Source organism: Patagioenas fasciata, chromosome 2 (assembly GCF_037038585.1).
Source record: "Patagioenas fasciata isolate bPatFas1 chromosome 2, bPatFas1.hap1, whole genome shotgun sequence".
NCBI classification, from domain to species: domain Eukaryota; kingdom Metazoa; phylum Chordata; class Aves; order Columbiformes; family Columbidae; genus Patagioenas; species Patagioenas fasciata.
The window spans coordinates 124,235,861-124,263,367 of NC_092521.1; the positions used below are offsets into that span (position 1 = coordinate 124,235,861).

The window sequence follows — 27,507 nt, forward strand, 5'->3', positions numbered from 1 at the left end:
AATCAGCTGGTTTTACCTTGTAAATGTTCTTCAAGACAAGATGCATTTTGTCAGGATGAATGGCAGAAAGCACAAATATAAGCATGACAACATCCACAGAATCTGCTGGTATATTTTCTAGAAGATCATCTTTGGTAAGGTCACACTGGAACACTTTACATCTTTCAGTACTGTATAAGGTATTTTTCTAGGGAAATGAAAAGAGCAGGCTTTCAATGAAAATTAGCAGCATTTGTTATTGGAAAAAGTAAGGAAGTTGTAAAACTAACAAGCAGAGTGACACAAAACATGGGGGCAAAAGAACATTAACTTCCAACAGGTGACTAAAGCAATCAGAAATCCTTTGCTGCATACTCAATAGGAAAACTACAACTATTAGAATAGTCTATTCTCTGGAATTTGAGAAGGAATGTGTGTTAAGACAGTGCAGAAAACATTTCAGTTTTATCCCTGTTTCTACTCTTTAAAAATAAATATTCTTAAAAGAAATTCTGTATTACATCAAAGCACAGCTCTTGAGCTACAGATAGACTGGAAGGAGTTCCGGTTCATGTCACGTAACCTGCAGCTGGGCTGTTCTACCCCACGGTTTCGCTGGGTAAAAGGAAACCTGGTCTTGGCAAGAAATAAGTTCAGCAAAAGCTGTGACAGCACACACCACTAATTCATCCAAAATCCAGCGTACACACTCAGCTCAAACTCATCTTGCACGGTAGATGTGGCACCCCAGGGAGCTGCTGTCCTCTCATGTTTGCCACATGTATTTCTTCCCATCTTTCCCATGAGATCTGCAGTGTGTGTCTTGTGGCTTTTGGTCACAAATGTCTCACGAGAGAATGCTTTCAAATAACAGATATATAGAATTTTACCTGTGATAACAAACTTAATAAATGAGGAGACTTTTAAAGGCCAAAGCCCCCACCAGCCTTGCTGGAAGACCTAACTTTGGACTGCAGTACTGCTTACCTAAACATACCTATTTCTAATCAGGATACAAATTTCCTTAACAATAACTTTCATGGCCCTGTTTTCAAGATTCTCCTCAGGACTCCCTCTGCCCCATAAATATCAAGGGCAAGCTTCCATCCCAAACACATTTTGCTCGTACTGCACAGCTGGCAGAGACAGAGCACCGCTCCCAAAAAAACAGTGTCTTCACAAATCATTCAAGTAAAGTAACATACACATACTACCATTATGCTACAATTTGATGCTGAAAAACTAGGCTTTGAGCAATGATTCACCTTCTTGCATAGGAGCTCCACTGAAATGGATCAGTCTCCATTTTTTGGCAAAAGCTATTCTACCCTTCTTACAAAAAGGAAGGCAAGAGAAGTCTGTTGTTCCAGTCACTTGTAATTTCAGAACCTTCATAAGACACTCTAAAGGAAGTTTCAAACATCACACCAACCTTCACATACTCAACAGCTCTAGGGGAGAAATCACAGGCATATGCAAAAATATTCAGATCTTCTTCTAAGAGTGGAAACAAGCAGTTCCCAACCCCGCAGCCTGCTTCCAGAATGGTCAGTTTCTGATCTGCAAACTGAGGAGGAAGAAATCCAAGATAAAGCACATAATTTTTGTTTTCCTCATGGTATGACCAGAGACACTGTTCTAGCCGCATTTTAAAAGCTACAATCAATTTTAGTTACCATTGATTCAAAAACTGAAGTAGGTATCCATTGGATAAAGTGACACCACAAAACACAAATCTCCATTTCTGCAAAATTACATATCTTTTTGGAATATATTAATATTTCTTTAGTCATCTACCCCTAAAGTAATCAATAGATTGTTGTACCATTTCTGTCTTGTCTTTCATTCAGCTGTTATGAACAACAGATGCCTCTGGCTATCCCCCTTAACAATGTTTTGCAATTAGCCTGTAATTCTGGATGCTTCTCGTGTTCTGAAGTCCACTAACTTGCATCTGAAAATGTCACATGACATAGAGACAAGCTGTTTATTTAGGACACAAAACAAATATTCCAGGTTTCATTCTTAATACCCAGTACGGGCCAATTATAAACTGAAACCAAACTGATGCATCTGATTCTGAGGAGGCATCTTTGATATTAAGAGAGACTACATGGGGCACTGCAAACTTAGCATGCGACGGCTCTTACCTTAATGGCTTCATTAGAACTATTATTAAATCATTTGGAAACAAACAATCCCATCTTTTACAGAGGAAGTGTATAAATCTCACCTCCCGACATGCTTTCAGCTCTTCAAACTCTCTGGTTGTCCAATGCCTGTCTTTGAAGAAGTTAGTGCTGTTTCTTTTGTAAAATAGATCCCAGTTCTTCTGTGCCTCTTTCTCCAGTTTGAGCTGTTTGAACTCAGACACTAAAACTTGATCTTTTGCCAATCTCTCGGCTTCTTCTGGGCTAAGGATTCTTGCACTATGGCCTTTTTTTTGGAAAGCACCATCTTCAGTAGATGTTGTTATTACATTTAAGCAATTGGCTGACGAGTTTTCTTGGAACATTCCAGATTCTTTCACACAAATATGAATGCCAAAGACTCAGGGGTGATTTTTTTTTCTTTAGTGTATGTTCCCATCACTTAACTTAGGTAAAATAACCGAGGACCTAGAAGCCAAAGAAAAAATGAAGAAGAGTTACACCATGTACTTATTACAATTTTATGGTGATCTGTCCTACCTGATGAACTGCAAAGTCACCAAATTTCTCTTAATTTCAGAAATCTTCCGCCCAAACAACTGCATATGACATCACATTGATGTCAAAGAAGATGCTTAACAGAGTCTGCTAGTCCTCCCTCTGCATCCTAGAAAGCTACCTAACAAGAGAAAGATGATGCAGCTCTAACTTTATTTTCACTAAAACTGACTTTGAAAGAAAAGCAAGAGCTCTTGTTAACCCCAGTTAGAAACCTCAGAAAAATCATAAGTGAAAAACAGGTGACATTTAAAAGACCCACTGAAGTTGATGAAATAAACTGTATTCATGTCTTCTCCTTCCTGCTGTTACCTCTATGGGAAAACACTAGTGAGAACCATCAGCATTTATAAGACCACATCACTCAAACGAAAGCAAAAACCAGTACTGTGGCCAAAATGCCTATAGCCAGCCTCTGTCAGCATCCCTTCCACTGCCTCCTCCTGGGGATCCACATCACTTTTAACAATCACGGGTGGTTTTATTTTCAGAAATGAACAAAATCAGAGCAATGAAGAGTTCTGCGTAGGCTGGAAGGGATCCAAATATTTCCTCTGATGTTAATCTAGTTCTGACCCCAGCCTTACCATACACATACAGATCCTGGATGATGGCACAGGTGAAATTAAATCCTGCATGGCCCAGGAACTCCCAGGGAACCCCAGGCAGCCAAAATGTGCCACTGGTGTATGTCAGCACTCAGATCCAGGCATTAGTGTCATTGTATCAAAATGGAAATGAGAAAAACCCAATACTCACCTTAAAGGACGAAAAGGGTAGCGCTTCACTTACATGTTTTATCTTACATGATGCAAATAGAAACATAAAATGCAAATGTGTGCAAATGAAGTAAAGGACTGTCAAATTTTTCTCCAGCTTTGTGGGAGACAGACACCTGCTTTTACCTTCAAAAACAATGGAAAAGGTCACAGACCAGAGGTTCCCTTGAAAGAAAGTCTCCTCGAGAAGAGCACATCCTCAAAAAAAGCTGAATCAGCAAAAGTTCTACTATATGCCTGGCACACTGCAAAAAGATCAACGTTTGTATTTCTTGATAGGACAAGCTAGGAAAAAAAAAACAACCAACCAAGCTAGTCCTTTTACTGACCCATATGCGCTTCGAAAACGCTGCAGTGGGTTATTAGCACAACCTATGTTTAGGCTAAAGAGCCTTTTATAAGGGTTTAATCGACCCATAAGCCCGCAAACAGCTCACACCTCAGCGCCAGCTCCCAGGGAAACCACCTTCCCACCCAGAGCTGTCCCCTCAGCGGGGCCGGGGCTGCCGCCACCGCACCCAACATCACAGCAGGGGAGGCCCCTCCGGCCCAGCCCGGCCCTCCCGAGGGCGGGAAGCGCCGGGTGCCACCTCCCCTCTGAGAGACGCCCCTTCAGGGACCCGCGCCCCCTTCGCCGGGACAGCAGCCCCTGCTCGGCCCGGCGCCCCCGCCTCGCTGTACCTGCCGCCGCTGTCGCCGCCGCCGGCCCCGGAGCAGTTTCCCGGCTGCACTCGGCCCCCGGAAGGGCACCGGGCGGCAGCGCACGGAGGAGAGGAAGGGACCGGGAGGGGAGGGGACGGGACGGGGACGGGGACGGGGACATGAACGGCTCGGCGAACTCGCTGCTGGACAAGGAGGAGCACCCGTTGCAGCTGGGCGAGAGCTTCGAGCGGCGGCCCAAGGCCTCTTTCCACACCATCCGCTGTGAGCGCCACCCCCTCTCCCCCGCCGGGCCCCGCCACGGCCACTCCTTCGTTCCCCCCATCTCCTCCCGCTCCCCGCGTCCTGTCCTTCTGTCGCACCCCCTCCCGCGGGCGATCCCCTTCTTCTCGGACCCCTTCCCGCCGGCCGGCCCCGGGGGCGGGGGGCAGCACCCCCGCCATCCTCACCGTGGTTTCCTCGCGGCGTCCCGCGGCGGCTTCGGACGCGTTCGGGGCCGTCCCCTCCCATTCCCTCCCCGCCGGCCTGCGGGGACCTCCAGCCCGCCACGAACAAGCCTTCCTGCCTCCCCGCCCCTCACCTCCTCCTTCGTGCCGCAGCCCCAGCGCTTCGTCCCCCCGCAGCGCCCGTCTCTTCCCCGCCCCCAGCACCCATCGCCTCTCCCACGAGTGTTCTCCTCACAGAGGTGACCGTCCCTGGCGGGACAGCGTGGGGGGAGAAGGGGAAGGTGGATGCCGGGCGAGAGCACTGGTAGGGAGGAGGTTTGAGCCGGGGAGGATGAGCAGATTATTAAGTTTTTCATAAAACATGCGTGAAAATCGCTTGGGAGCACAGTCATAGAATCATAGAATGTCCTGAGTTGGAAGGGACCCACAGGGATCATCGAGTCCAACTCCTGTCCCTGCATATGACAACCCCACAGTTCACACCATGTGTCTGAGGGCATTGTCCAGTGTCTTCCTGAACACTGTCAGGCTTGGGGCCGTGACACCTCCCTGGGAAGCCTGTTCCAGTGCTCCACCACCCTCTGGGTGAAGAACCTTTTCCTAATGTCCAAACTAAACCTCCCCTGGCACATCTTCCTACCATTAGCAATCCCCTCTGTGAGGGGGTGGCTCGTCGTTTTATTTTATTTTATTTTTTTAGTGGCAGTTGGAGGACAGGTCACCACAGGCCCCCAGCTTGGTGGGAGTGCAGAGGAGAGAAGTGCAGCTGGTCAGCAGCCCAGATGCCTGCAGTTTGATTTTTAACTGGTTATTTTTGTGATGAGGCAACGTGTAACCCAGCAGCCCTGTCCCTGGCTGCCCCAACACCAGCCAGCTGTAATAAGTCACTTCCCAGGAAAGCGAGCAGTACTGCCTAATTAGTGTAAGAGAAAACCTGAGGAACGGTCTTAGTAGGGTTATGAAGTTTTTGAATAATTGGAAGAATACGTGTGGGTTTTTTTAAAGACATCAGATATTATTCCAACTGCTCTATTCTAGCACTGGGTACTTTTAATTTCATGTTGGAAGATTCTTTTGAACAGGATCTCTGTACTTGAATTCTGTGGGCAAGAAATTGCTTTTTCGTCCCCTAAATGAGTTCAGGATTTGAATTGACTAGTAAATCACCAACAGTAAATGGAAGTAACATTACATTTATATTTAAGTAGCTTTCTATTAAGATGGGGAATTCATACAGTTAACAGTAGGGGTTTTTTGCTTATGATGCTTAATCCTAAGCCCTGTCTCATGGCCCGTATTCGTACACTACAAGTAAGTAATTTTGGTGATGTTAGTCACCCAAGTGTGACTTGAAAGAAAAGCTTTCTAGACTGAGCTGTTACTCAAGCAGATGGCCAATGACTGAGGCAAAGCTATTTTGCTCAGTAGTAAATTCTATCTAGTGGATTAACACTTAAATTTTGTGTGTATCACCCTTCTGGTTATACATGATTCCACCATGCTAAAACGTACTATACCATGCCATACCATGCTATATATTTGGTATATTTAACTGTTTATACATAACACTGAACAGTTTTATCCAGCACTAGCATACTAGCAAATCTGCATTTAAAAATTTAAATTTTTTAAATAACCCAACTTTCAAATGAATGAGATTGTTGTCTGATAGTGTATGAATTAAACCCAAGCCATATCCGGATAGAAGTACACTGGATTTCTAGTATTGCAAGTGCTCCAGTAATCAGTTTCATAAAGGATTGCAAAGTCAAAGCTCTTCAGACTACAACAGGAGGAATGCAGTTTTATTTTAAGAGAGCTTTCTGTGTGCTGTATCTTCTATCCATGACTTTAAAGTGAGATCTCTTCATTTCCTGGTTATAAATTTTTTCTCTAACTGTTGATCTGGAATGATTTATCTGGGATCCGAGCATTATATTGTTTCTGTAATCCTCTTCACACAAGCTAAAATAAGAGGATTTGTTAGGCTAAATTTGTTTTGGCCTTCTTAAAATACTTCATTCCTTTCCGTAATGTTTATGAAATACTGTGCTGAAAAACTGGATTATCCTTGGAAAACACATCGTAAAACCATTTGACTATTGGAAGAAGGACTGTGGTCACATTTGGAGGGACATATGTGTACTCCATCTACAGCAAGATTAGCCAAGGATGTACAGTTATTAAGCTAACAAAATGAAAATAATTTGTTGAGTGTTTGTTTAAAGTAACTGTATTTTGCTGATACCTAAGAAAGAAGTGCAAGAGTGATATTCCTTTTAATTTAGTGACTGCGCTGTTGAAACTCTTGATCCCTCTTTGGCAAGGACACTAGTACAGCTGATTTGTTTTATTTAGCAAGCTTGCACATAAAGTAGGTGGGAAACAATAGCTAGAAATAGATTGCTCAGATGAAAATGAAGGGTGTGATTTGGTCTGGCAGTTAAGGCATGAGGATTAAGTCAAGTGTGCCTGATTCTGCTTGTTGTGTTGTCAAAGTAAAACTCAGACATTAACATACTCTTAATGAGAATTTATTACAAGCTGGGTTTTGTTTGTTTGGTTGGTTTTTGTTTTTTCTGCAAGTGTGCTTTTCATAATGGAATTACATTTTAATTTTGTTCTGAGATATTGATTTCGTAACTAATGCAGTAATTAAAAGCCTTGATCGTGAATGTGATTGTACCTCTTCATATCCAGAGATGCTAGAATTGAATGGAGGCTTATTTTAAAAACAAATGGCTCATCAGCATGACAGAATAACAAGGGGAAAATACTTTTAAGTTAAAATGTTCTTAGTTCAAATAAAACCACTACGCAGAAGTACTGTGTTTGGGAGACAAATTCTTTACAATGCAGCGAAAATACCTAAAATGTCGCCTTGGTCATGCTTTCTAACCACAGTGACTTTGGACTATCATGGAGCCTGCTGAAGTAAGATCAGCACCTGTTTTTCGCTCATAAGTGAAATCTGAGGTCTCCTCTGCCTTTGAGGAGGTATTGTGGAGGCAAGATGGCAGTTAAATAGCCAGAAATATAAGTAAGGCTACATGAGTTGGTGTCACTAGATTAGTCTTTGTCACAGAGAGAGTCCTCAGGTTTGGAACTGGCAGGAGCCGCTCATAGCCCTGAGTCTTCAAGTTGATTTTCTTTGGAGATACATGGTACAGTTATACATTTGCCAGCAAAATTAAGTGTCACTCAAAGCTTGAGGTTTGCATAAGTCTGTGTTTGGTCTTCAAACACAAGGTCTAGAACCTTATTTCCATTTTGAAAAGGAAGTTCAGAATCTGGTACCATCATATGACTGGGACACTGAGCATAGACACATTGTACCGATGCGTCATTCCACCCCTGCTGTAAACTCTAGTGTGTTATTTTAGCATTCCCTATAATCACAGTAAATGTGCAGTGACTTTTTGCAAGGCAGGATGACACTTCTGAAGACTCTTAAGAAATGTAATTGCAATTGTTTTCCTCTTTAGATGATTTTAAGCCAGCATCGATTGATACATCTTGTGAGGGGGACCTCCAAGTGGGTAAAGGAGATGACGTAACAATCACTTTGCCACATATTCCAGTAAGTTTGTTATATCTGTGTCCTTATTTACTCCCTGACAAATTTGCAATGTAGTTGCAGTCTAATGTAAATGTTATTTTCACTTTAATCTTTGTGAATACAAGTGAGTTCAATACTGAGCAGCCAGACTTGTAGTGTTTTACCTTAGGAAAAGACTGTACAGTTGAATCTTTGTCAGTGGTTATATTTGTAAGGTTGCAGTCTCTTCTTTAGTTTTGATTCCTTCATGCTCTTCCTTGAATAAAAATAAGATTTTTACTGTTAGCTGAAGCTCTGTAGCTAGTTTCCATCCATTTTTGGTGCTATGGATTAATGAAGAAAGGCATGGTAATTTGGGCTTCAGTCAAGTTTTGGCACTCAGAAGCTGCAGACAGGCCTGTAAGTGTGCTCCTCCCATTACTAAAGCATGGACACACAGCATAGAGGGTTCCCTGCCTTTAGCTTTATTAGTGGAAGCAAGGGGGTTGGTTCTACTGAGTGTCAATGAAGTGGTTTCTCATCCACTTCCTCTTCAAATAAAGATCTACTGTGTGAGGATGACAGTCAAGCAGCAATAAAACAAATGATCAAAGTGTTTATAGGTGCAGCTGTTTCGTAATTGAAGGTTCAGTGGTTTCCTCACCAAAACAAAGTGCTTGCATGCTGGAACTGAATTTGTTTATTAGCTGAAGTTAATGCTACGTGTCAAGCCAATAAACCGGAATTCACAGACGCCGATGGGTTTGGTCGTTGCAGGGTGGCACCAGTCAGTTTAAGAGCTGTGTGTCAAATCCTTTTGGTATTGTTTATACCAACATGTTGGTGTTTTTAATTGGTAGGTGATGGTCCTGTGATAATTCTCACTGAATGAGGCTTTAGCCTGCTTCCCTCAGCTCCTTTTTTTATAAGGCTTGGGTCACCTTTAGTGCTGCAGGAGATCACATACTGTTCTTTGTCTATAAAAACGAAGAGCAGGGTAGTGCTATTTGAGAACAGGTAACAATACGATTAATAGCAGTGGCTTTCATCTTGGATTGAATTGAAACAGTGTTGTTCATTCACCTTTTGTGTTAACAAAATCACTTGTAATTCCCCCTTCCGAATCTCTGTACTAATGAGTTAAGTTTGATTTTCTTCCCCTGAGTATGAACAGCTTTAAGCTTATAGTATCCTTCGGAGGCTTAGGCAGCTGGCTGCCCTGCCACTGTGTGTGTGTTATTCCAAGGCAGCGCTGCCTGTGTTCCAGACAGAGAGCCGGGAAGCACAGAGCATACTGGAAAAGAGTGAGAAGTTTTGAGATTGTTTTCATCCTGACAAGATTTACTGAATTTTTTGGGTCTTGCTTTGGTTCTCAGTTGCCCAACAACTGGATAGGATTCAGATTCTAAGCTGTTTTTTGAAATTGCCTTGGTCCCTGAGGATATCTCTGGCAATTTGTTCAGTGGAGATATTTTGGTGTCCCTTACTTCTTGGATAAATTGTAGTACTATTTCTTGATGGGGATTTAGTGGCTTTAATATTTGATAAACAGTCTTGGTTGGGGAAGTGAAGAATTTTGGTTCATTAAAAACACTCATGGATGAAAACAAGTTGATTAAATATCACCTGTTTCACCTGCCTCCTTCTATCCTGTAATCAGCAGAATCTGTAAGCCACTGTTATTTAGCCACTGAAATAAACCCTAAATATTTAATTTTAAGTAAAAGGGTGGGACTGTTAATTTGGTTAAACGGGGTTTCAATTCTGCTTATTTTTTTTAGCCAAAATAAAAGTCTTTGCTGATTTAGGAGGCGTCTGGGTAGCAGAATGGTAGCCAGCAAATTTTGAACAACTTTAATTAAGTACCTGCATTATATGTTTTCTGACTTAATTGTCAACAGCAAGCAGGATTTGACTTCCAGCTTGCTTTTCATTCTCTTAAATGTTGCTTTCTTCTTTTAAATGTAGGAATGATAAAAATGTAACATGCCTTTGAAGACTAGACTTTCTTCAGACGTCTTTTCTGAATCATATCTGTATCTCTGACTGCATCTTTGTTGGGAATGCAAGTTTTTCACCCTGACTGTTCTGAAGCCATTTTAAATTCAAACATACTCCATTTATTAGCAATATGGAGAATAGGAGTTTCATTCTGAATGGTTAAAGTAAGATTGTTCGTTTTTGCTGCTCAAAATAATATGTAGGAGAGAGCATTTTTTCCTTTTCTCCTTGATTTTGGTTGCTTTCATACAGCATGTGCAAAGGTGCACATGAATAAACATCTGTTTTTTAATTACTTTTGTACAGTAGCTGTACATTACAGAGAAGTCTGAGAACATATTTCTGCATATCCCCTTTGAGTAACATGTCCTTTTTTGACATGGCCAGGTGTATGTCCATGCTGCTGTGTGCAGACAGACCACAGATCCTGCCTCCTGTAACCCCAGTGCCAGGTGTATGAGTCCCCTGCACATGGATTAAGTACAGCTGGGTATAATCTCAGCAGTATCAGCCATTGTGCATCACCACATGTGTTTGTCTTTATTGCTTCTCAGTGTAAGCCATTAGACTTTTACGGCTCTATGCAGCATTGTGTGGACTTGGGGACTTTCTGGAAGGTGTCAAAATAACCCATTTGCTTTTGAGAAGACGTCAGTATAATTGCATGGCATTTTCACGGTAATCTGACTTTGAAGAAGGCAGCTGTTCTTACGTAATTTGTGGCAGTTGCTTGCAATCCACTATGAAAATACTGCCTTTTTTTGGATAGGTTGTATACAAAGCAGTTTATTTATCAATTGACCGCATATTTCTTTAGGCAACACTTCTGCTACATTAATAATTAGAATTTTATTTCATATTCAAACCCAAGATTTCCAGAGCAGAAATGTCAAGATTTCTGACACTTGTCAGAGCCAGCTATGCAAATTCAGTGATGTTACCATTTTGGGAAGGAGAACTGTAAATAATGGCAACCATGGAGAAGATGTTTTGTCACTACAGAGACACTTAAAATGATGAAAGGCATAATATTTCTATGAGGAAGTGTCTGATCTACTGTGTAAGACTGTGGTTTTTTCCCTTTTCTTGAATGGACGTTTTCTGTAGGAACTAAACATTAACCACTTAGCCTCTTGGACAGAACAATAAACGTATTCATTTATCTTAGTGTTTGTAAACTTTCGGGTAGGGGAATGTAACAAAAAAAAAATGTATGCTCTTTCTTTGATACCAGGGTTCAACTCCACCAATGACTGTGTTTAAAGGAAATAAAAGGCCGTATCAGAAGGACTGTGTACTTATTATCAATCATGACACTGGGGAATATGTGCTGGAAAAACTTAGTAGCAGCATTCAAGTCAAGAAAACAAGGTAAAGCTGGGGACAGGGCTGTTGGTAGGGTTAATTCTTGCTGAAGTGTCTTCCTCAGACTGTCTTTTGAACCAGATCTCAGTTTTCTTTTATTTTGTAGTGATGTTTAATTAGTAACCATTATGGGCTTTACATGGCCAATTGTCTTGCCTAAAAATGAAAATAGGAGTGTGAAGCCAAGAGAAAAGTACTTGTAAATTCTCTGCTGCTGAAAGGACTTAATTATGGTTTGCAATGCAACACTACTGATGATTTGAAGCTTTGGAAGCTGGCTGAAGGGTGGGATGTGTTTCAGGAATCTCTAGTTAGCTGAAAAAGACCATGGAAATATTAGGCTGTCAGAAGGATTGTTGGACTTCCGAGGTTTGTTCCCTCCTGTGGGAGTGATGCTTTAATAATATACTCTTAGGAAACAAGAAAATTCCATCCCGATATTCGGTCAGTGATATATGAAGTGGAACCCAAGCCCAAAGCCTCCAGCTGGCGGGGTGGGGAGAAAACTGTAGAAATAATGATTGTGAGGTTTTACCTTGAAGAATTGCTGAGGCCAGAAATTCCCTCTGATTCAATACACTTATTTCACAGCGCAAATGCTGCAAAGTGTGCAGTTGGAACATTTTTAGTAGTCTTGCTGCTCTGCAAGTACCTGGAGTCTATGCATGATGTTCTTTCAGCATCAATGAATGACAGGTTATTGAGATCTAAAGAGAAAGCTATAGAGATCTTAAGAGAAATTCAAATGTCTCATGAAGAAGAAAATCTTAAGTAATTTTAGAAGTCTTACATTTAAAAAATAATGAAAACCCACTTTAGTGCAGTGTAGAACTTTTAGCTGCTAATACTACTAGAAATGTAGGTTGCAGCTCCTCAGCAGTTGGCTGGAGGTTTGCCAAGAGCACCTTGAGTTCAAGGTAAATGGACTGTAACACTTCTCCGAGTCAGTGATGTGAAAACTCATCCATCGGGCATTCATCTTGTCCAGTGGATATGAGTGTGTCATGGATGAGATTTGAATTCCCGATTGAAGTTCTACTAGACTTTGTGCAGGTGAAGCCTAAGCTTAAGTCAGAGAGGATCAAAGAAGTGCAGGAGAGCTTGGGTTCAGTGAGGTGTTTAGATCCACTGAGTTCTGGCTCTGGTGAGAGAGTTCTGGCTCTGGCTCTGTTTCATCTTTTCTCAGGCAGAGGCAGGGTAGTAAAAAAATTGAGGTCCCTGTTTTGAGGAATAGTGCTTAGCAAAGTCCTTGAAGTGTCATTTATTTTCATGCCTACTTTGATCTTTAACGACCAGTTGACACTCTGTGGGAGCAGAGGTTTTAGTGTTAATGTCCTGGGGGAGTCCTTGCACTTACACTATGTAAAATCTCCTGTAGTTCCAAGAGCGTAATTAATACTGGAAACAGTTTTTTGCTTTTACTTGTCGTGTGATACAATGAATGTATTCCCAAATCTTCATTTCTGCTGTAAATGACTGTGTAAGCTGTATTAATGTGCTCGCTAATAGCTGCATTTCAGTGATGAATGAAGAGGTGGTTCTGTGCTTAATTTTTGAAGATGCATCTACAATTCAATGAGGCACAGACAGACTTGAGTTAGTGCTCAGTGTACTAGCTCAGGTACCAGAAATGGTCCAGGTGAAGTCCCAGGAAGTTCTGCATGGGCGAGTTTAACTTGTTTCTCAGTGGGATTAGCTCAAGGGCACGAAGTGTCACTCTGCTGAGCTGGGACCCTCCTAAAACTGAAACTGAGCTCTAATACCCACATAAGCTGCTTCTGTGCTATGCTATATAAAGCCTTACTGCTAAAGGCTTTGATGTTACGAGATAAATACACCACGCACTTTAACCTCATTATGGTGTACCACAGAGGGACCTGAGTAAGTATTTTGTTTCGAGGCATTTTTTTGCCAAGGATATTGACTGTCCTACAGTCTGAATCACATCATTGGTTTAGTAAAAGGAAGAAATACCTGAATTGAATTGAACACCTAGGCAAAGCGTTATTCTGGAGGCTACTTCCCACTAAGGAAACACCTTGAACTATTTTAAAGGGATAATAGCAAGTGAATGAAAAACATGAATTAAATGCTTGCCTGCTGTATTTAGCAGTAGGAATGATTCCTCTAGTCAGGTTGACCTCTAAGAGAGTTCAGTTTGAGATTATTTAATTGCAAGTGAGAAAATAGATTCTTTTGCTGTGACTGTTTTAAGCAGGATTTTTTTATGAGTGTTATGATTTGTTTCATCATGTAGTTACTTTAAATTACTATGATTGCGTATTATTTTTTAAAAATACAAATACTAATCTCTAAATTAAAGCCTTTATTGTTCTTCAACTAGAGAATTTGGCACCACTGAGCCACATCTGGATTTGAAAAGACATTTTGTTGCAGTGTAGTTGTATATGAATATTTGCCATGGAAAGCAAGTGTTACATACAGAAAGCTGTAATTCGCTGTTTATAAAACAAAGTAAGGGTCTGTACAAAAGGAAGTGACAGGTGATGCATTAGTACAAGGATACTGAAAAGGTGGAACACAGTTGCACAGTACTGCTGAATGTCTCTGGTTGTTATTTTTTCAGAGCAGAGGGCAGCAGTAAGATCCAAGCCCGAATAGAACAACAATCTGCCCGAGCATCTCAGCCTCCAACACAGTTCAGAGCCCCAACCAAGCCAGCAGCTGGACCTAAAACTTCGCCTTTGAAAGATAATCCCTCGCCTGAGCCTCAGCTGGATGACATTAAGAGAGGTAAAGAAGGGTTTGTAGTTTCCCGAGTTTTGGTTGGTTTCGTTTTTTTTCCTTATAACAAAAACTGTAACTATGCAGTTTATATAAACGTGCTAAAATGTTCAGGGATTAAAAGATGGTACTCGACAGCTGATTTGTCATCTTTATATTTCATTTTAAGGCATCTTAGTGAATTATTTATTCTCTTCTGCCAGCATAGATATTTCTCTGGCATGAGAGAACTTCCTCTTTGTGGATAATTTTCTCCCTGCCAAACTATTTCTCTGTTCTGAAAAGAAGACAAAATAAACATGAATTCGGAAACCTGCAGCTGAGTGCTAGATGAGTTGAATGGGTGTCTTAGGCAACAGCAGCAACAACAACAGAAGCTGATGGTCCAAGATCTACTTATGCAATCACGTAGCTTGGACGAAAGTTATTCCTGCACCACATGGAAGGGCTGGGTGGCTCTGTCCTTGGCACAAGACATGGAGTTTGTGCCGTGCCAAGCGGTGCTGGTAGAGGAGGGATGAGTGTGTGAACAGCCCTGCAGCTTCTTCTTTAGCACAGCTGCTCCTCTGCAGCTTTGATCACATCTGCCATATAGTTGCTATACTAAGTAAGTGGCTCAACTCAATCTCCTGCTCAAGCAATGCCTTGGCTCAGTGCTTTGCTGTGGGCACAGGGCATTTTCTTTACCCATGTCCTTCCTTTCATATTGGTGTGATATCTGGTTTTGCTGTAGATAACACAGTTAGAATGAGGAAGACTTTAAATGTAAATATTTATTTGGTTCTCCTCTGTTTCTTGTCTGGCACCAGACAAAATTTTATTTTAAGACTGTTCTTTCTGTCTAGTATTTTGTTTTCTGGGTCTCTTTTTCTTTCTCTTTTTTCCCTCTGTCCCATATAGCAATTTTTGTCTGTAGACTTAGCCTATGTTAATTGCCCAGACTATGTTAATTACTTAGCAGGTTATTTTTTCAGTTCATGGTAATCACTAGGTGACATTTTTACTGCTAAGCTATCTGTGTGTTTGCATAGGTGCTGATTGGTCTCACTCTTTCGCAGCAGTAGTATTTTCAATACCTGGATGCTGGTCAGCAGACAGAATCAACGTCTGAGAGTCTGTTAGCTACAGTTCCCTTAGCTGCATTGCCATTTTTATTTTCTGTGTAATAGGTAAGGAGAAAGATAACAGGTGATATATCAATTTAAAAGTTTAATCAGTTGTGAATTTTAAATGTCTTTTCTTGCAGTGTGTAATAAGTTACTGAACTGTTAGGGCACTCTTTTGTATACGTTCAACAATTTGTAAAGCTATTCTTATAGTAAAATTATTATGTTTGTCTGGTGTGACATGTATTCTACAAAGAGCATTTTCTAGTGGTCTAAAATACAAGTCACATTGTTTAGAACTGTCTTAGTAATTTTCCAGCCACCTGATTGCATTTTACTGTAAAGTACTTAGAAATAAATAACCTGACGAGTTTTGTTTCCAACATGAAGCAAAACAACACCTGACTTGTACTAAAAACAGGACTTGGAACTGGTGTTTCATAGAAAGAGTTGTTCAAGGCCCAAAAAGAGAGAGCACAAATACCTGGGCAGGTATTTTTTTTGCTTACAGTATATGCTCTTTATAACTTTTTTCCAGCATCCATTATTTAGAGCATCAGCATTACTAAACCATTTCTATTGTAAGAACCTCCTTGGGAAAGGTAGAACTAAAATGACACCATCATACAATGAAAATAATTAATAAAACTTAACTGTAAAAGCTGTGAGATGATAGTCTTCAGTCCTTTTATCTTCCCTTTATATGTCTTTTTATGAACAAAGGCTTCTAAGTTTTGAAGAGACTGTGTTCTTCTCATTCAAGCAGTAGCTTTCCTTTTGAGTGAAGTACCTCCTTTGCACGAAAGAAAGATAAATATAAAGCTGAAATTCTGCGTTTTTTCTTTAATGGATGCAGCACAGAACTTACAGTCCCCAGAGGAGGTGGCTGGAAGCATCTCTGGTGCTCTCTTGCTCCCAGTATGCCTTACTTAAGGGTGTGGTAAGACACATGGCCCTAGTGGTGGTTAACAACAGATTTAAGGTAACCTCAGTGCAGGTTTCTGCTTTCCCCCAGTAGCCTCAGCTGCGCATTCCTGTAGCTCCCCTTACAGATGAACTGGGAAATGAACTTTCAGGTAGGTCAGTTCTGTCCCGTTACACAGCTGTCTGAAAAACAGTGCCAAAGGACAGGGTCAGCGTGTGGGAGTCGAACCGGTCCTTTCCGTCACGCAGAGAGGCCTTTGGGAGGCCATGTCTAGGGTCCTACACCAGAGGGATCTTTTTCCTTGCAAGCTTTTATATTGTCTTCCTGTCTGAAGGGAGCAAAAGAAAGAGTAAGAGCTTGTTCTTTTGAATGCTTGGCAACACCTGATAACATTTCATTAAGCGGTGAGCATTTGTACACATGTACCACAATACAGTCACTTATGTACATGAAATAATCAGCATTTATCTGATATATTTGACCACAACAGAAATGTTTTTAATAACATTGACATAATTACAGCATGCTCTACTTGGAAAAAGGGAAGGGAAAGGAAAGGGGAAAGGAAAGGGGAAAGGAAAGGGGAAAGGAAAGGGGAAAGGAAAGGGGAAAGGAAAGGGGAAAGGAAAGGGGAAAGGAAAGGGGAAAGGAAAGGGGAAAGGAAAGGGGAAAGGAAAGGGGAAAGGAAAGGGGAAAGGAAAGGAAAGGAAAGGAAAGGAAAGGAAAGGAAAGGAAAGGAAAGGAAAGGAAAGGAAAGGAAAGGAAAGGAAAGGAAAGGAAAGGAAAGGAAAGGAAAGGAAACTCACAAAAAACCACAGAAGTATCTTGTTTTCCTAAAATGCAGCTGTAGTCTGTGAGGATTATGCCATAGCACTGTGTTTGTCACTCAAGAACGCCTCAATCAGATTTGTTGCACTTCAGTGTAAGATATTGCCTCTTCTAGCTGCCATCTCTGCATATTCAAGGCACCAGTATCAGGCTGGTTTCTCGCCACCTTGCATACCATTATTAACAATAAGCATTCTGTTACGAGCTTACAACTTTATCCTTCCTAGGGCTGAATAACTCAGTTTCCAAAAGTCATTGCCATTCTTGCAGTCCAAGGTCAGGGCTTTAGTTAAAAATTCTGCATAGCCTATTGGAATTGAAAGAAGTAGTAAGAGCACTTAGACATGATTATGGAAAGAAATTAGGGCATTTGATAGTGTAAATATGTACAGAAGACAGCCCTGTTGAGAAAAACTGTTCTTTTTGTATAGTGTTTTCTGACCTTGAATTTTTTTTTACTCTAAAACTGCCTTGCCTGCCAGCGTGAAAGAGTAAGCTGTTTTGTTTATTGAAAGAAAGCCTGCAGTTGTAACCTGAATGTGCAAAATTTAAGGTTCCCCTAGCAACGTCAGCTCTTTCAGATGATGAAGACTAAAATGGGAAGCTTTCTTAAAAGTAACTGCTGTCCATGCTGATTCTTGTAATCTTTTAAACATTAAAGATGCATCAACATGAGGCGTTTGATCTTACGGCACAGGAAGATCTAGGAAAGGTCCAACTCTTGTTGTTCAGCTTAGCAAATATGTATGTGTATACACACAACTATTTTACTTGGAGGCACTGCAAGGAAACATTTAGCCAAGGCTTCATTACCTGTAACTGCACGGAGCATAACAGGCAAATAAGAAAATGCAAAATTCGGCAATTTTAAAGCAGATGTGTTTTTTTCTACAGGGCTTTGGTGTCATCATTGGCTTAGCCACTGTCTTTGTCAGGGTGACAGAAGAGACTTTCAAACAGACTTCTTTAGTGGTCCTGCTGGAGTTCTGCCTGCCAGACTTTCGGCGATGCAGCAGCCACCATAACATTAGTAAAAACAATTTCTTTTTCTCTCATCTGCACGGATGAGATGTTTAGAATTCAGGGCTCAAGGAATTAAGAGACAAAGGAGACCTGAGAGGAAGCTGACAGCCTGTGAGGCAGAAGTCGGCTAGAAGATGGGCTCAGACCAAGTTTCCCCCAGTGAGCACTGTCCCTGATGACATCCTTAACTTCCCAGTCCTGGACGCTTGTGCTGTTGGAACTGTTGGGCTTTTCCTGCCTGTATTCAGCATAGTGGGCCTTACCAGTTCTTCCAAGGCGTTCTCCCTTTCTCTCCTCATAACCAAACCTCTTGAATAGGCTCTTAGTTTTCTGCTTCCCCAGCAGAAAACCCTTACTTTTCAATCTGACACTAATCTCTAATTCTGTTTCACATTAGCCAAGCTAATCTTCCTTTCCATTCATCAGACTGCATCACTTCCTTCCTCCCTTCACCTATTGTGTCAAGTTCAAACTTCTTTAGATTTTTTTTTTTCCTAGTTCTCTGGAGTGCATTTCTTGTTGCATCTTTTCCCTTTTACCGCTAACACCTTTTGGATTGTTTCACCTTCTTCGCACTGTTTTATATGCTGCTTTCCAGGCTGCTGTGTTAGTCTCATCCCGTGTGTCAACACTTCTCCATTTTAGTCATAGACTGTCTAGCTCTGTAAGAATACGTGCGTATTTCTCGGATACTTGTCCTTTGTTAGACTTGTTTATTTAATCTTTTTGCAATATGGACTGTGGTCAGTAGGTGATTGTGCTTGCTACAATGCGTTAATATCATCAGGCTAACTTACAACTAATAACGCCATCACTAGAAATGTGTGGAAATTTTACATCATTAAACTAGGGGGAAAAAAAATCTGGGCATTTTAAAGGGAAAAAACAAGGGAGAAAGACATTACAGTACAAAGTAATATCTTCTGTTGGCCTAATCATGTATTTTTCCTCCCTATTCCAATAGTCTCTTATGTTATGTCTTCAAGATGAAGGAGTTAAGTTTTACCTGGCATACTAATTAAGTATAGAGAACACAGGCGGTCTAGTCAGGGATCTAGATTTAGGAATAAAGTTGGAGGAACAACTTCACTGTCCTTAAATACCCAGCCTGGAGTTAGTTGCATGGTTGTTCCTTTTCAATAGGCCTTCCTTGCCTCTGATTCAATGTAACTGTAACGTTTGAATTTGAGCTCTGAACTTTGGAATTGAAAACTAGCCCGTTTAAAACTGGCAAAAGAAAACTTAATTTCTCAAAGCAATACATGCTGAGTTAGAGGAACTCTCTCCAGCAAATGTGGAGGCTGAAAACTTAGCTACTGCTTGGTAGTGTTAAGCAGCCCAAGGAAAATGAGTCTTATTAAAAAAGGCAAGAGTTCCAGTAGCTTAGACTTACTCCTGCGGGGGCTGAAGATAAGAAAGGTTAAAATTGTGACATTTTTACATAAAGGAGAGACTCACTTTACGTGATTTGGCTATGTCATACACAAGAAGGATGTCACTAGCTGAGGAGCTGGGGTTCACCTACCTCTGACACACATCTGACCTAAGGTGAATTACTCCTGCCATCAGTTCTCCATTAGTCAGGTAGAGATGACAATATCTCATCTCTCCTTTCATTCTTGTCCCTTTAGCCTGTGACTTCTCCAGGGCAAGTACTGAGTTTGGACCCGGTGGGTATAGAACTGCTGGCACAACAAAAGCCAAAATTTTGAGGGTTTTGCATCCTATGCTTGATGGGTGAATATTGTTCTCTCAAGGAAACCTGCCTAGGTGAACTGAGTCATTAGATGCTCAGCTTTGTGGGTGGATACAAAAGAATTGTCCTCAGTGTTTAGGCCACTTATAATTATGACAAATTTAACAATATGGTATGAATTGGGATCACTTACCTTAATAGCTGTTTAGTAACCAGTCATTCAGCCAACACGAGCTGCTGCTGAGGCAGCTGTCATGATATTCTGGTGTTTCTTTGCACTGGAAACCCTGAAGTGAGATGTGTCTGACTTGAATGACTTCCCAGTTTCTGAACAGTCTCTGTATTTTCCTGGCTACTTATAAGCTCTGTAGCAGATTAAAGCATTATTACTGCTCTCCAACATGTGAATATTCCAATCTGTTCTCATCTGCCCCACTGTAAAGTTATCTTGATGTCATCCATCTTCTGAAGTTTGTTTAAAATTAATTGTGTGACTTTGAGCTGGAGCAATTTCATACATTATCTGAAGTCAAGGCAGTTTCTGTTGTGATCATGTGCCAAGCCCCCCCTTTTTGTGTTTTCCAGAAGCCTAAGTGTCACTGCCATTTAAAAATTTAGGTTTCTTCATGTTAAGTTGCTTTTAAAAAATGGGCTGGCTGTTGGCCTGTAAAACTCAATCAGGAAATGTGCTTACTTTGTATGTAGAGCATACAGCTTGTCAAAAACAATGAAGCAGGAAGTGCTTTCAGGAGTGTAAAGTATATAAATAATAATAGTGCAAGTGAAGGTTTTATGATACTAACCTATGCTGTTGCTTCTTTAAATTTATCTATGACAACTAAGTAAAAAAGTTTTCAGAATTTTTTGTTTTTCCTTCCTGTCTCTCTCTTTCATGTGAGATATTTTGATATGATAAATTATACTTGACAAAACTATTGCATTTTCACATTCTTTTCCAAAATTCCATGGGGCCCTGTTTATGATTTCAACCAGACAAATGTCCTTTTATTTCAGAACTGAGAGCAGAGGTTGAAATTATTGAGCAGATGAGCAGCAGCAGTGGAAGCAGCTCGTCCGGTTCAGAAAGCTCATCTGGGAGTGAAGATGAAAGCTCCAGCAGTGAGGGAGAAGAGCCAGCACATGTTTCTCCTTCTCAACCACCACACCAGCAGTATAACAACAGGAGCGCTGTCCCTAATGGCACCAGCAGGCCACAAGGAAGCAACCAGCTCATGAACACACTCCGTAAGTAAAGGCCTGTGTATTAGGATCATAAATAGTTTGGGTTGGAAGGGACCTTCAAAGGCCATCTGGTCCAACTCCCCTGCCATAAGCAAGGACATCTTCAGCTAGATCAGATTGCTCAGAGCCCCGTCCAGCCTGACCTTGAATGTCTCCAGGGATGGGGCATCTACCACCTCTCTGGGCAACCTGGGCCAGTGTTTCACCACCCTCACTGTAAAAAATCTCTTCCTCATGTCCAGCCTGAATCTCCCTTCTTTCAGATTAAAACCATTACCCCTTGTCCTGTCACAACAGGCCATGCTAAAAAGTCTGTCCTCATCTTTCTTACAGGCCCCTTTTAAGTACTGAAAGGCCACAATAAGGTCTCCCCAGAGCCTTCTCTTCTCTGGGCTGAACAACCCGAACTCTCTCAGCCTGTTCTCACAGTAGAGCTGTTCCAGCCCTCTGGTCATTTTTGTGGCCTCCTGTGGTCCCTCTCCAACAGGTCCATGTCTTTCCTGTACTGAGGGTTCCAGAACTGGGCTCAGGACTCCAGGTGGAGTCTCACCAGAACAGAGCAGAGGTGCAGAATCACCTCTCTGGACCTGCTGCCCACACTCCTTTTGATGCAGCCCAAGATACGATTTGCCTTCTGGGCTGCAAGTGCACATTGCTGGATTGTTCCAGTCCTTTACCCACCAGCACTCCCAGGTCCTTCTCTCAATCCCTTCATCCCCCAGCCTGTATTGATACCAGGGGTTGCCCTGACCCAGATGCAGGACCTCGTACTTGGCCTTGTTGGGGGAAACTGCTTGAGACCACTCATTCCTTAGCATGTTATGCTGACACCATGAAGTGCAGGGAGTTGCACTGGCTGAAATATGTGGACAGGTTTTTTGAACAGAAGGGCTGTGAGAAGGTGTGGGGTTGGTTTAGTTTGGTCTAGAGCCTGTGGGCATGAGTGCAGTGTCCCCCATTGACTGTGCGGAGCTTTGATTCAAGCCTCCAAGTGGAATGAGTGGGTGGGAAAGCATCAGTGCAGGAGGTTCTGATGCATCAGAGAATGGGAATTATTTTAATGTGAGGACACAGATCAGACATAAGTAGTGAGTTTGTCATGTTTTGTCAGCTAAAGGTCTGTGAAGAATTGTGAGTGACACAAGGCTGTCCCCTGGTCATAAATGCACAGTCCTGTGGCCTTTGTTATTAGCTGTATTACATTGACAGAGTATTTGTACTGTGGTGGTCTTGGCTGCATTTTCACAAATATCACATTTTGAAGGGAAATGTAAAGTGTCATGTATTTGGTTAAAATATTACAGCTATGGCCTTTACAAGCATTGAATCAATGCAAACTCACTCCACCATTTAAAAAGTGTAAAAAACCAAAACAAACCAAAACATTTTTAAAGCATAATTTGTCTCATGAGACTCTCTGGGGAGATGGTGCACATCTGTGTTGCTCTTTCTTTAGGCTAGATCAGATACATTCTAACTCAGTAGCGTTAAAGTGTTGCATTTACAAGAGACTAGAACTTAGTTATAATAAATTTTTCTTAATTCCTCCTGAAGCATGTTTGTGTACATCTCGGTACCCACACATAGAGAATTGGTGGAGTTTAAATAAAGATAAGTGCAGGGTTTCCACCTTCCAGAAGAGAAGTGTATTATAGAGACCGTACTGAAAGACCAGCAGGAAAACTGGAGAGGCCTGTCAGTAATGAATGCCTAAGTGAAATCCAGAGTTCAGCAGTCAGTAGCACTCCTTCCATTTCCCTGCTTCTGGTTGTGAGCTGCCTCTTCTCCTGGGCCATGACAACAATACTGAATAAGTAATTTAATGTCAAGAAGCCTCTGACTCCAGGAGAATCTGGGAACAGGTAGGGTAGTTTCTTTTTTTTCTGGCAATGATTATTGCCTTTGGATTTAAAAGTCTTTTGGAAAGGATTAATATGTCCTTGAGCATTCAAGTCACTGGTGACCATCTATATGGGGAGAATCACCCCTAAGCCAAGTTCTTGTTTCATAGAAGGGGAGAAGAGATAAAGAAATCCAGGACATAGCTGTTGCATAGCTGCTCTGACAGGGACCGGTGTTTGGGGCAGGGCCAGGGGAGAATGCTGGACGAGCTGTGTTGGGTTACCAGAACACAAGTGTGATTCCCACCCCCTTTTATCCCCTCCATCTCACCAGATCACAAGCACTCTGCAAAACATGGTCTGAGACTGTAGGTTTGATTCCTGTCCTGGCTGATCTCTCTCGGCACTTGGGAACGGGTCCTTCACCATCACAGTGTGTGTCAGCCTAGTTAAGCCGATAGCCTTGAGTTGCGATGGCTTTAACATTCGTCTTGGTTTATTGACATGTGGAGGCCTTGCCTTGTCTACCCAAATGGACTTTAAAAAAAAAAATGTATATATCTATTTTAAAAGGGTTGAGAAAGCCAGGGAATTGCCTGGTGCCTTGTCCCAGAGCCACATATGGGAGCTTGGCTGGGTGGAGGCTGTGGAACGCTGGCGTAAGGAGCACTGTTCTCCCACCAGGGAGCAGCTTTGGTGGCTCTGAAGCCCAGGACACTCAGTTTGGTTTGGATCTGAGCGCCCCATGCAGCTCTTAATGCTCTCGGGCATGGGGAGCAGTTCCATTAAATGCCAGATTAGTTTTGCATTCATTTCTTGTGCTATTCTTATTTAAATATTCCTGTGTAAATGGGTCTGTTCTTTGCTTTGATTACCATGAAATGCGTATTAACGCCTACCCACTTGTTGTGTTTTGTTGTTTTTTTTTTGTTTTCCATAGGGAATGACTTGCAGTTGAGTGAGTCTGGGAGTGACAGTGATGACTAGAGGCTGAGCTTTTGCTGTTTCTGCCACATATACATGAAGAACTAATCTACCTTGAAGTGATCCCATTGCTTATGAAGAGGAGCTGGCACAGATATAGTTCCATGTGTGGAATTTTAATAGGAGAAATGCATAGCCCTACAAAATAGCAAATGTTGAGGGCTGTTTTACTTTGTGAATTAAGTGTATATTTTGTGTATATTCTTATTCTTTTAAAGCCTAAAATAGCTATGTACAGTGGGTAAGCCAATATATGTTCCTGTCCATCATCTGTAAGTTTAATGTGTAACTTCATGATGTCATGTAAAAATTCTCGTTTGTAGAAGATATCCAGGCCATCATGACTTTAGGGGGGGAATTTTGTATATAGGGTGACCATGAGCCAACAATGAGTTTAAAAAAACATGCAGGAGCTACTGTGTGCACTGAAGTGGGACTGTCATAAATCAAGTTTCAACGCTAAGTTGATTTCTTTGGTTTGGGACTTTTCTGATGTATTTTTATCGCTATTTATGGTTGATTTAATTGACTTTTAAAGAGTTGGAAAAGAGAAATCATAAAACCATGTTCGTCACAAACCTTGCTGCACCGGTGCCTTATAAACAGGTTTTTTAAAGAGAGCTTCAATTCCTGCCACCTTTCCTATAGGAAGCAATACTGAAACCTCTTCAGATTGCTTTTGCAAATGGGAACTGTATTTCACATACAGCCAGCTCTACTCTGAGGGTAGTTACTCTAGCAAGATAAAGGACAGACGTCAGTGCCTGAACACATCCAAATAACAACCAGATCAGCATTTTCTTGTGCAATGGCAGCGTCTCATTTAACTCAGACATTCAGGCCTAGTCTTTAGAAATATTTAGAAACCCGATTACTAGTGAAATTGCAACGTCACAAATACAAGATATTGGATTTACTGAAATTGTAAGGCAAGAGCCCTGTTTGCTGTTTCCTAGAGAATGCAGAAAGAAGAGATGACTAAATGATGGTGAAACAGCAGAAGTCTCTCTCCCACCACAGTTGTCCAGGTAGACTTGAGTTCATACTGTTTCTTGGACACGATCTCTGTACTTGGCAGGTTTATGCAGAACATGAAATATTTGCCTAGGGTGAAATTCACCCCTGTTTAAGGGGGTCTAAAGGGTGCTTAGTTGGATTATCATTAACTTTTTTGCTCATATGGAAAATGAGTGCCACAGGCAGCCTCTTATAGCTTGGACACCAGGCTGACTTTTTAAAATAAAAATTTAAATAAAATAAATATTTAACTGGCATAGGACAAGTGGCACTGCAGTTGTGTAATCCAGGGGAATAGGAAGCTGAAGTGGATGCCTCTTCATTCTGAAGTGTCTGCTTTGCACTGCTTTCATCTGTCACCCAGTTTGTGTTTTAACTTGTTTGTTGACTAAGCTCTTTTGGGTTTTTTTTAAGGTGTTGAAGAGCAAGGGGACATTTGAAGGGAGATTTTGTTAAATGGTTTATTTTTTTGCATTAGATACATATTTAGGCATATTTTTGCATTATTGTACATACATTTAAGATACTTGTTTTTTTAAAGCATTTTATGACGGGGTACATATTTTAACATACAATTATGAAATATACTTGATGTAAAGCCAGAATTGCTCTCCTTTTTTCTTCTTTTTTTCTTTTTTTTTTTTTCCCCTGTTCCTCCACCAACAGTAAAAGTGCTCTGTTCTAACAAGCTTGTACCAATTTGGGATTTTACATTTTGCTGCAGGAGATTTGCATGGTAGTTGGCAGTCTAATTAATGCTAATACTGGTTCTGACTTTTCCCCAGCTTAAGATTTCAATAAGCAGAGAAACATTTCTCTGATGCCATTTCCCCGCTACGGGAGCTTATTCCTGAGTTCTGTTGACATTATTTGTACGTAAATGTAAAAGCTGCAGTGCAGCATTTTCGTTGCTTATCATTCACTGGCTGCTCACGCGTTCTGAAATCCAGGACATGTCATAGGAAGTTTACTGACGATATGTAAATAAAATATATGAAATGAGGATGAGACACCACCAGGCTACGTTGATTTGAATCGCCAATTTAATTATGGTTTAGATCAACAAGTGGGAAGGCTTCATTCAGATAATCAAATTTTGCCTTGTTTTGTGTTTGTACTCCAGGTCACCTTTCCCTGCAATCTCATCCTAAAAGGTTTCTTTCCCTCTGTGGTGGTAACAGAACATGTTTTTTTCACACAATTCCATACAGCTTTTAAACCACGTTTGGCTATCCTTTGTGCCCTCCTGGAGACGATTGTATCAATGGTGGCCAACCTGCTGTTGTTGAGCTGCTCACCTGCACATCCCACACCCCGACTACACCATCTGTCCATACACAGGGCTGGTGAGTAACGTGGCAGTGCACAGCCTGCTTGTGGTCTCTTCTCCCAGGCAGTTAGCAATAGGACAAGGGGCCATGGGCTTAAACTCTGCCAGGGGAAATTTAGGCTGGATTTTAGGAAGAAATTCTTTACAGAGAGAGTGGTCAGGCATTGGAATGGCCTGCCCAGGGAGGTCGTGGACTCACCGTCCCTGGAGGTTTTTAAACTGAGACTGAACATGGCTCTTAGTGCCATGATCTAGTAAACGGATTAGAGTTGGACCAAGGGTTGGACTCGATGATCTCTGACGTCTTTTCCAACCCAGTCGATTCTGCGATTCTGTGTAAGGACAGTCCCTACATGTGTGTGACCAGCCTGTCCCCTCCCTGCCCCGTGTCCTCTGGGATCTCCACCTTCCCCTCATCTCACATGCTCTTTGTGAAGGTCAACCATGGGGAGAGTTCAGTAAGCAACTCATACGGTTGGAAAGGGTGGCTGCTGTTTTTTTTTCCCTTTTCCTAAATACACGTGAGTGTGTTTTAAAGCCATCGCCAGCCTGACACTTTGATTTGGGCTCGTAAAATTTTACATTTCATATATTATGAAACAGTAAAAGTTGTCTGTCCATTTCTATTAGATGGTTGTTAATTTGTTCATGATTTGCAACAAGTTTTATTTAGATGGAAATTAGAATTCAAATTGCTTCCAGGAAAAAAACAGTTATTTAGCATGCTTTTAATTAGTTGGCAATATCTTTAAGATGCTGGAGAAATAAGTTGACTAAAATATGTTTTGATTTAACCTGGTAATGAAACAAAGTATTCCTGATTATTCCTGGTAGGTTCTAATCAGTTGTGATTTCAGCACTAACGGATCTTCTCACCTGATGCTACTTCTTCCACGTAAAGTAGAGGAACATCTTTTAAATGCCAATTAGTTTAAATGTGAATTAACAGTGCATATGGAATGCAATTATCTGAATGAGCTGAAACTAAATATTTCTCTGTGTTCATAGGAAGGCTGCCTGCTGGCTATAGGGAGGTTAGTGGTTCAGGACAGCTCTGGTTTCTGATGGTTTCTTCTGTTCCATGACTTCATCCATTTCAGCGGTTTGACTTCGCTTCAAACTTCAGCAGCAAACATGACCTGCTTACAACTTTTCCCATAATTAGAATTGCTCCAGCAGTAATAGTCAATAATGATTTAAATTTATTGAATTAGGTTGTCATAATTTCAGCTATAGTTACCAACTTTTTAAATAAAAAGTTTTATTTCCAAAAGGGCAGATTCAGTCACCTGCC

At 41.4% G+C, this 27,507-nt stretch overlaps 2 protein-coding genes across 7 annotated transcripts in view; one reads left to right on the forward strand and one right to left on the reverse strand.

The window, feature by feature from the left end:
* Window positions 1-4,677, reverse strand: part of METTL6 (methyltransferase 6, tRNA N3-cytidine) — a 41,322-nt gene extending 36,645 nt beyond the window's left edge. For 3 of the 6 annotated variants that reach the window (XR_011737704.1, XR_011737703.1, XM_071804901.1), the window contains exons 1-4: window positions 4,148-4,272; window positions 2,213-2,597; window positions 1,412-1,546; window positions 17-187 (exon numbers count right to left, since the gene is read on the reverse strand). Coding sequence is in view for 4 of the 6 variants with exons in the window: in XM_071804901.1 (XP_071661002.1) it covers window positions 17-187; window positions 1,412-1,546; window positions 2,213-2,494 (588 nt within the window). In the remaining 2 variants the exon portion in view is untranslated. Of the gene's footprint in view, window positions 1-16; window positions 188-1,411; window positions 1,547-2,212; window positions 2,598-3,446; window positions 3,587-4,147; window positions 4,273-4,575 lie in introns of those variants that run through there. The other 3 variants (XM_065831446.2, XM_065831445.2, XM_071804902.1) reach the window with 3 other exon arrangements.
* Window positions 4,212-25,886, forward strand: EAF1 (ELL associated factor 1). The gene is made up of 6 exons (XM_065831447.2): window positions 4,212-4,390; window positions 8,058-8,152; window positions 11,346-11,482; window positions 14,064-14,230; window positions 20,814-21,044; window positions 23,823-25,886. The coding sequence occupies exons 1-6, from the start codon at window positions 4,288-4,290 to the stop codon at window positions 23,867-23,869; spliced, it is 780 nt and encodes a 259-aa protein (XP_065687519.1). The 5' UTR covers window positions 4,212-4,287; the 3' UTR covers window positions 23,870-25,886.
* The last annotated feature ends 1,621 nt before the right edge of the window (window positions 25,887-27,507 follow it).

Coding starts and splice junctions, on each gene's coding strand:
- EAF1 (XM_065831447.2), top strand. CDS start 4,288: ATGAACGGCTCGGCGAACTCGCTGCTGGACAAGGAGGAGCACCCGTTG. Junction 4,391..8,057: donor CTCTTTCCACACCATCCGCT/GTGAGCGCCACC, acceptor TTTCCTCTTTAG/ATGATTTTAAGCCAGCATCG. Junction 8,153..11,345: donor TCACTTTGCCACATATTCCA/GTAAGTTTGTTA, acceptor CTTTGATACCAG/GGTTCAACTCCACCAATGAC.